The following is a 9399-nucleotide window of genomic DNA, read 5'->3' on the forward strand; positions in this document are numbered from 1 at the left end:
CACATGAATGATCAATGTGGTTTTCTGATCTGGTTAATGTTTGCTGAGATTTCACATTTCAGAAGGGTCGTTGAGATTGTGGGTCGATTCAGATTTAGACATTTCAAGTTCAAGTTCTACTCTCGTCATCCGTCCACACAGGTGGTGCGGCTGGAGTCCAAAACGTATGACCATACGTGTAGACTGAACACAGTAAATGTATGTGCCAACACGTCTGTGTATGCCAGCACACAGAACGAACACAACCACCTTGGAGACTGTTTGCGTGCCTTTAAATGTCAGTGAGTGGAGCAAATAGTGCAGAATCCATCCACTGGGGATGTCCTGCCACAAAAGCTCGATTCAGTGCAGTCTGAATTCTGAGATGACTGCTCTGTACTTCTGAAAGATCTGTGAGATGATATGTTGTATGAAGGGTTTGTCCTCCACACGGAGAACAAAATGGACAGACAGCTGAAAGGACAGAGACAAACAAAGAGACTTCTGAGCAGCAGCAGCTCAGTAAGAAGATGAGAAATCACTGGTCAAAGAAGCTGCAGCTGGAATTAAAGCTGCAGCTGGCACGCAAGGAGAAAGCATGTCTGAATCAAAGTGGAAACGCTTGGCTGCCATGTTGATGTGGGACGGGTGGTGGTGGTGGTGGTGGTGTTGCCAGGGTGGAATGTTTGAAATGGCTGTCTCACATGGCTTTTTAAGATAGGATAAGATAAGATAATCCTTTATTAGTCCCATAACTGGGAAATGACAGTGTTACAGCAGCAAACGGGATATGGAGGGTGCAAAGCATGCAGGATAAGAGAAGATGAGCATTCAAACAGAATAAATGACCTACTTTTTATTTTTATTTGTGCTATACAGTATTCAGATCCACTTGTAGTAGACAGACAAGCAGGTAGGCTGTCCAGTCATATAATTTCACTTAAATTGGGCTGAATGAAATGATTGGATGGGCTTATCTGTCACAGGATGTTAAGAGATTGTGTTGGGGTGGTCAGCGCTGTCGCCTTACAGCAAGAGGGTTCCAGGTTCGAATCCCGGTCTGGGCCCTTCTGTGTGGCGTTTGCATGCTCTCCCTGTGCTGTGTGGGTTTTCTCTCGGTGTTCCTGGCTTCCTCTCACAGTCCCTGAAACAGAATTTTATTACTTTTTTATTATAACCAGAAAATTAGGAGGGAGAGATCAGCGAGGTGGAGAACACTCAAAAAGAAAATGAAGGAGAAGGAAACTGTTGTAAAAAAGAGGTGGAACCTGAAACTGAGTCAGATCTAAGTCCTCGAGCCAGAGGAGGAGGAACGGGAGGGGGAGGAGCAGGGGGGAGGAGTAGGAGCAGTAAGAATGTTAAAACAGGAGGGTGAGAGTGATCAGAGCGGCAGAGGGGAACAGGAGGAAGGAGAGACGGGCTGAGAGGAGCTCTCGGGTCAAACTCCTCCTGCAGAGACCCACGTGGAGACAAGCCTCCACCTGCAGGGAAAACAGCTGCTGGTGGAGAGAAACCTTTTTCTTCTTTTGCTCCTTCTTTTCCCCCACAGGTTTACTGCTCACTGCTCTGCTCTGGGACTATTTCTTCTTCAAGTTTAAAGGGAAAAACTCCTTGTGCTCCTGCGGTGGACCATCTGACTGGAGGACAGCAAATTAAGATGTCAGTTTGACATGAGCCGCCCATCACAGAGAACTTTTACACCTTTTCTGGAGGCACTTTGAAGTCGTTCCTCAAAGAAATCCTCATAAATGGGCTCTTGGAATGAACACGTTAAGTGTTTGCTCCGCTGATCCCTGCTCTCTGTTATCCAGACACAGTTGTGGCAGCTGCTTTGCTCGCTGCAGGCTCAACAAACACTGACTGTAACTCATCCAGATATTCTCAGCTGGTCTGGGCTTTCAAAGCGGCCTCCTGTAGGATTGCAGTCTCTGTGGACCTTCTGACATGGATCTGTGTGCTTCCATAGAGTCCCCCAGCTGTCAGGGACCTGATCTTTCAGGCTGAGGACCGTCCATGAGGATGCAGTAGTGTGAGACAGCAGAGGACGATGTGACGCAGATGATGTTTTGCTGCCTTGCCATGCTGAGAGGGAGGTTAACTCTTGCGAGTGTGTGTCTGTATCTGGTGTGTCCGCTCGGCCTGAGGCTGCAACCTGCTGCCAAACTCTACACCGAAGACGTCATCAGAAGAGTCGAGTCTCTTATCGTCTCAGACCTGGTAAGAGTTTCATCCTCTGTCTTTTATTATCAGTTTTCTTTCTTTACACTGAGAAACCTTCTGGAAAAAACATAGTAAGTGTAAGTGTTCTGAGAAACGCTCTCGCTGCTTTGAGATCCTTAGACATTCGTCATTGTTTCCAGGGTCTTTTTCTCCCTACACTGGTGGAAATGGGCTTCCACACCTTTAAAACATTGAGTCTTGGTGGACTGAAAGATGTTTTTAGACATAAGACAAGAAGTGCACAAGAAGTGCACAACATGCCCAAGTTTTTAGTTTTTGTAATGCAGGTCACCTTTTAAATTCTGCTCTCAAACATTTGATTATTTTCATACAGGAATTGTTTCATGCTTATCTTTATTACCTTCTCATGTAATACATAACAAGATGATTCACTATGACAATATACTTACAACAACACACAAATGAGTCATGCAGGGCTGTTGTTGTTGTTGTTGTTGTTGTGAGGCTGCATGAGGACAGACGTCCTCCACTGGCAACGAGGACAACAGTTCAAGACGTTCAGTCTATAGGATTTGTGTATACAAGTTTTTCTTCGTCTTCTTCTTTCTTGACAGTCAGAATGAGTTAAAATGGAGAATTCATGTCCAAAGCTAAAGATTTAAAGTCATCAGTATTTCACAAACTGATTTCATGGTTCATGATTTGAAAACATCTTTTTCTAATCCGAGCCAAACCAAACGACCACATTTGACCCGTAATTAAAACTACTGGCATTGCTGTGAGTCGTAAAGACCGAAGGGAACCTCGCCGAGTCTCTTGCGTCATATTTTCTCCCGTCTGGATGGCGGCGGCTGGACAGAAGACAGACAGCGCTGAGGTATTCAGCAGGTTGTGGTGCTGCTTCACTCTGAGTGGAAGGTGACACCACGTGGTTGACTTTAACACTTTACACTAATCCGGTCTGATGTCTCGTATCAACGTGGTCTGGACATGTTTGCGCTGACCGTTTTGTGTGAATGAGTTAAGATCTTGTGGTCAATATAACCATGTGGAAGCAACAGAGATTTCTATATGTGACACAAACATAAATGTATAAGTAAATGGGACTCTAGCGGCTCGATCGGTATGCTTTCACTCAGTGGAGAGATCCTAAAGTGATTTAGCGTGGGAGTTTATCGTGGAAGAGACGGCTTCTGGAGCAGAAACATCCGGGCTTTCAGTGCCTGACATGTGCCAGACATTGATGAGGTCTGGAAACGGATCCGAAGCTAAACCCGTTGGAGGAATGTCTCTTAAACATGTTGGTCTGCAGGTGGACTGTTATGTCACAGCAGTTTTTCCACAGAGCACAGACGGGGCACAGACAGACAGACAGACAGACAGACAGACACGAGGGTGAGTGTGAGGACTCCTCTGGGTTTTAAATGAGCAAAAAACTTACGTTCCTTTTTACTGATCAGCAGCTGTCACTTTTGGCCGACCTTATCGTCCGTCCTGTCGGGTTCAGGGTGGCGTTCATCTGCTTCATGTCTTGAGGTCCAGTTTCACGCTATCGGCTGTCTCCAGAGAATCTGAACAAACCTCACTAACCTTTAGCTGGATGGACTGATGGCAGCTGGCTCGATGCGTTTCATTTGTGAACCTCCACATTCTCTCTGCCCTCAGACGGAGTTGGACTGCAGACTGTACACGCCCACCATCGAGGACTACCAGGTATGAGCTTCATTATTCACTCAGATGAGTCTGTTTATCTTATCAGTGTTATCTGATGTCGACTTTGCACTCACACACACGGCGACTGAGGTCCTCAGCAGCTTCATCACCTCCATTAAACCATAACAAATGTGTTGTGTGAGTTCTAATTGAAACGAAACACAGGACACGTGCAGTGGAACACGTCCTCGATGGTGGGCGTGTCCTCCAGGTCCGTCCTTCGTCATTGTGATGATGTGAGAACAGGACATGACTTCTGTAATCTGTTTGTACTGTCCTGTTTATGTGATGGGGTTGATGTCTTCAGGGCCTCACCCCCCTCCCCCCTCTGTCTCCCTCTCTCTCCAGCAGAAATGTCCCAGCTCCACCATGAAATGTTTCGCTGACGAAGTTAAAGTGCTCATTGAAGAGTGGGAGAACTTTCCTGCTGGAGGTTTAAGACTGAACATCAAACTTAAAAAACTTGCAAAGTTATTAAACAAGGTAAGGAGGGAGGAAGAGGGACACAGCTGCACCTGGTCGGACATGTAAAGAGGCTGAGCGTTTAAAATTCACTACTAAAACCACCTCAGCATTGGAATAATGTGAAAGAGCTAAGCTGAAGTTGTAACAGAGTCAGCACTGATTTCTTATTTTAAGAAACACTGACGAGTTTCTTCACATTTGAATCGTGTTTGGACTTTTAATGATTCACTGATTCACTGTCCAGAAGCAGTACAGCCAATGAAACATCTGGGCGAAGCTTGTAAAATAAAGTAAAATTAAGTAAAATAAAGAAATTTCAGAGTTCATTTTCTCTGTGTGAAGTTGAAGGCAGCTAATATTTTACATTTTGTTGCTCTTCATCTGCCTCTTCAGGTCTAAAACAGGTCCAGCTGAAGTAAAACAGATTTAACCCTCACATTTGGTGTGAGGAACAACTCATTGGTGTTCCTCCTCAGGAGAAAAACATGAAAACATGTTGAATTACTGTGGGGCTGTAACAGAGGAAGAGGACGAGATGAGACATTTCCTTTTGGCTGCGATCTGAGCCACCAACCCACTACACTTCATGACTTGGGGATGATCTATTTCCAGAGCTTTGCTCCTCCTCCTCACTGATGTCAGGACGCAGCTCATAGTCCACAGCCGAGCGATGAATTTAAGGCCAGTTGGAAGTTTTGGCATCAAATTGTTCAAATTTTTAGTCTTGAATTGATTTTTCAAATTTGTGAATCAGTTTGAAATATTCATAAATAACTAACATTTAGTTAGTGATCTCAATACCAAAACATAATGGGAATTACCATTAATGTGCTAACAAAGATTAGCTTTGCATAAAACAGCAGGTGTGCTCATGATTCAGGCATGTTTTCTTCTAAAGCTGCAGACTTCACATCGCTAACTAAAATCCGCTAGTCTGCCGCTACACCAACCAGCTACGGCAGCCTCAGAGGGTCAAAAAGCACAGACTCAAATCCCCACTGGGGTTAGGAGTGCCGAAACCACTTCTCGTTCCCCTCTTCTTCTTCTTCTTCTACTTCTTGTAAACATACTGTGTCAGCTGCACGATCATCAGTGTGGAAGAGGACCTGAACTGAGCCCTGGGGCACTCCATCGTTCCACCTGAGAGTGTGTGATACGTATGGTGAAGGTTTTGGCTTTGGTCAAGGTGGGACACCTTCAACACCTTCTGTTAACTCTGCCCTTCAGGTTCGGTATGACTTGTCTCTCTTCTCGTCCACAGACGGAGGCGTCAGAGTGTCTTCAGTGTGAACTTTCCAAGGAGGAAAAAGCAGAAAAGTTCCTCAAAGATCTTGCTTTGACTCTTCGGACAATGAACTTTCAGCACAGTTAGCCTGTCGTCGTGTTCCGCAAAGGACTTTCAACAGAGACTTTTCATACTCCCTGAGCACCAAGCACGATGCTCAGCTAAGTTTAGGTGGGTGAAGAGGGAAAATACAGAATAGGAAAACAGGGAGGTTGTTTCTGTGTGATCACATGAACATGTCCAGATGTGGACAGATGTGACAGTAAATCTGGAATGAAACAAGCAGGCTGTAACTCGTACAACATGTGATGAACATCAACATGCCATCAAACAGACCCTCTTTGTTTCAAAAATTGTCAAAACTTGGATCAAGTCCACTCGGGTTTGACTCTGAGGCAAAAGCTTGAACTCAAAGCAGAAATCACCAGAGGACCACAGCATGTTGTCGGCTCACAACTAACACGCACGCAAACTACTTCCTGTTCTCAGTCGGGACTTCTCCAGGTTCAGCCACTTTTTCAGTCTTCTCTGACACATGTTACATAGATTTGAACCTCATGGGGGCTTTTGCTGGAACGGAAGTGATATACAAACTCAATGCAGAGTTATGAAAAAATAAAGTTTTTTATTAGTGAAAAGAGGAAAAAAGAGAAATGTTCCTTTAGCCTGCATGTTTCCTAAATGTTTGATTGACAGCTGAGACAGCAGGGAGACGGAGAGACGTAACATGCTTGGTGGCCATGAGCAGAAAAGACAACACCAGTCCACATTAAGCTGCAATTACATTTGTAAGTAAGATTTTCAGATTCCAGATTTCCCTCCTCCTCCGAATCCCCTCAGAGACAGAAATAAAACAGTTGCTACGCCACAACAGGCAGCTGCACACAACTGCCCAAAGTAATCATTAGCAAATGTAATCGGAATCATAAGTACTTTGGAAAATTTCCGTTTATATATATTACTGTTCCAGTATTACAGCGCAGAGTACTGCAGTTCAGCTAAAGATGCTCTGTGGAGTTTTTTCTGCTTCTCTTTACACTCAGAGTCACTCAGTGAAACACACCGTCTGCATCAAAAGTACTGAAGGCACTTTCTTCTTCATGAAACTTAAAACCTTAGTAACCTTAGTAACGAAATGTCATGCAATCCCTTCAGAGCCTCCAGATGTAACCATGGAACCTCCCCCAGAAATTCTTTGACATTCCTCAGTCGCCTGTGGGAAGCTGAGAAATCAAACCAAGAGCAAGTAGAACCTCCTACACCCTTCCTAAGAACTTCCTGAGTCTGTCAAGAACACCACTTTAATAATATGTAAAATCTCTTCAAAATGAAACCACAGAACCAGCTGAGGACTCTCAGTGACCCTCAAGGTCTGCTGGAGAAGGTCTTCTCTGAACTCCCACAGGACTTCTGGATCCAAGAGCTGCAGTCCTTCCTGTTTTTTCCCTCCAGTTTCTCTTTCTCCTCTGGTCTCATCTCCACTCCTCACAAAGTGAACTCAGCCTCAGATGAAAGTAAAGCAGACTAAGCTGCAGTCTCGTGACTGGCGTAACAGCAGCGATGCTGGTCCGACTGGTCCACAGGAAAACATCTCGGCTGCATTAACCTCAGTGACACCATCAGACTGAAACTCTGCTCAGTAGTTTTCTATAAGTTTCAACCCCTTGGATTTTAGTGACTCTTGGACTTTTGTCTGGACAAACATTTATGGCACCATTACTACTAAGACTTAAAGAATATTCATATAATAAACCCCCGTCAGGCTTACCTGCAGGTGGGCGGGGTTTAAGCGGACTGAGTCTAAGGGACTGCGGTTTGATGGTTCTGATTGGCTGCAGCTGGACTCTTCTGGTGTCACAACAATGAAGAGCATTATTAAGGAAGAAAGGGGCCATCTTACATTCAGAAAGCGATGATGTGTCGGAGATGTTGGCGTCATGACTTTGATGAAACGTTAAACGAAGAGGAGAACAACGTTTTCCCTTCAGCTTTAGTTTCAGCTTTGGCAGCTGAGTTCCGCTCTCGCAGGCTCACGTGTCAGGATGATCTCTTCCCAAGAAAATCTGTTAATAACTGGATACGCATTTCACGCTGTCTTGATTTTGCTGGGTAAAAATGAAACAAGCCGTGACGTCTCGTAAAGGGCTGGCCATCCGCAGCTTTCCCACCTTCGGCTGTGGAATCTCGGCATAATGACTGCAGGGCGGTTGATTGGTTGCTTCTCCTGATGATTAAAAGCAGATGTGTTGGCACAACAGCAGCAGAGCAGCCGACAAACACTGTGACTGTTTCTTCAGTCCGACAGGTCGCGTTCCTATCCATCAGTCCGTCGGCTTCTCAGTTTAATGGCATTTAAAAAATGGGTTAGTCACAGAATTAATCAGCAGAGACCGGAAGAGCTTGGCTGCAGCGTAACCTCCGCTGTGAATGTGGATGATTTGCAAGCTGATGAATGAGAGGCAGCTGTGAAAATGCTTTGAGTACCCAAACTTCTGTCACTTTTCACATCCGAGTTCAAAACGACTTTCGTGTTTGATGGAGACGATGAACGTGTGCTGCGTAACAAGCCCTCACCAGGAGTTTCCCCCATTTCACAAGTTGGATGTGCCCTAAATGCACCACGCACTGAGGACCGTGAGCTGGTTTAAACCGGGTCCAGTGTCTGTTTGATGAAGTCAGAAAGCAGACTCACTGCCCAGAGGAAACTGCTGCCGGTACGGAAGCCTGTGATCCGTCCTGTTGGTGCCGATAAAGTTTGATTCAGCAGGCCGATGGTATCTTGCTTTCATGGCTTGCAGGACTGCGTTGCTTTGCTTTAGTGTAACGATGGCAGCTCTGTGAGATGAAACAGGCCAGTCAGGGACACGACTGGCAGGAGGTCAGCGAGTCCACGTGGGAAGCCGAGGAGGCTGCCGTTCTTCTCTCAACTCGCCTGTTCCTTATCAGTGAAACTCAATTGCTCAGAGCCAACAGGCAGAGTCAAGTTCTTCGCTTCAGCAGATCCAGTCAGGCCTGTGCAGGGCAGAGGCGATCTTCACAAGTGGGAGTAGTTGTGCCTGTTGCTTTCCAGAGGCGATTGAGCTCAAATCATTTGTATGTTTATGTCATTAATCACTATGTCAGATTAAATATATTTGTATAGGAATAAACAACATCATCCCAGTCTTTAAAAGTATCCAAAAGCACCTAAATTAAATCCTTCAAAAAACAAAACTCTTAAGATTTCTTTTAGAGTTTAGGTTGTCTTGACGCTTGCTGTAATTATGACATCTAACAGTGGATTGCGTCCATTCGTCTGACTGTAATCTCCACTTCCTCCCACTGTACAAAAGCAAAGCCAAAATACACTGGATACGAGTGCTGCCATGTTGCTCTGGTGACGTCATCTGGAGCGAGTGTGTGCAGCAGTGATGTGCTATGGGGGGGGTTAGCGACCTGTACCTGTACCAGGCGTTTTGACTTCAGGGAGCTCTGATGTCAGCCATCTTTTTCTACAGTCAGTTGTACAAACACACAAAAAAGATTAAAGATTAAGATTAAAGATGAAAGTGACATATTTTGTCATTGGAGGGAACTCACTCCAACGAAATTCGTGCTCTGCATTTAACCCACCCAAGTGACGTGCACACACACACAGCAAACCCGGGGCAGTGGGCGACCGCGTGCAGCGCCCGGGGAGCAGTGGGGGTTAGGTACCTTGCTCAAGGGTACCTCAGCCATGGACACCGGGACGGGGTTACGGGTCCGACACCCTAACCGCTGATCCACGACTGCCC

At 45.5% G+C, this 9399-nt stretch overlaps 1 protein-coding gene across 3 annotated transcripts; it reads left to right on the forward strand.

The window, feature by feature from the left end:
* The first annotated feature begins 1267 nt into the window (after window positions 1-1267).
* On the forward strand, window positions 1268-9110 carry il15l (interleukin 15, like). 3 transcript variants are annotated; one of them, XM_046390118.1, is made up of 4 exons: window positions 1268-2196; window positions 3826-3873; window positions 4222-4356; window positions 4732-9110. In XM_046390118.1, exons 1-4 carry the CDS (start codon window positions 2038-2040, stop codon window positions 4735-4737), a joined length of 348 nt encoding a protein of 115 aa, XP_046246074.1. In that variant the 5' UTR covers window positions 1268-2037; the 3' UTR covers window positions 4738-9110. The 3 variants fall into 3 exon arrangements, with proteins under 3 accessions (XP_046246074.1, XP_046246070.1, XP_046246073.1); XM_046390114.1 differs by having other exon boundaries at window positions 1311-2196; window positions 5600-9103; XM_046390117.1 differs by having other exon boundaries at window positions 1336-2196; window positions 4225-4356; window positions 5600-9100.
* The last annotated feature ends 289 nt before the right edge of the window (window positions 9111-9399 follow it).

The sequence above is a fragment of the Scatophagus argus genome, chromosome 5 (assembly GCF_020382885.2).
Source record: "Scatophagus argus isolate fScaArg1 chromosome 5, fScaArg1.pri, whole genome shotgun sequence".
NCBI classification, from domain to species: Eukaryota; Metazoa; Chordata; class Actinopteri; family Scatophagidae; genus Scatophagus; species Scatophagus argus.

Coding starts and splice junctions, on each gene's coding strand:
- il15l (XM_046390114.1), top strand. CDS start 2,038: ATGATGTTTTGCTGCCTTGCCATGCTGAGAGGGAGGTTAACTCTTGCG. Junction 2,197..3,825: donor CTCTTATCGTCTCAGACCTG/GTAAGAGTTTCA, acceptor CTCTGCCCTCAG/ACGGAGTTGGACTGCAGACT. Junction 3,874..4,221: donor CCACCATCGAGGACTACCAG/GTATGAGCTTCA, acceptor CTCTCTCTCCAG/CAGAAATGTCCCAGCTCCAC.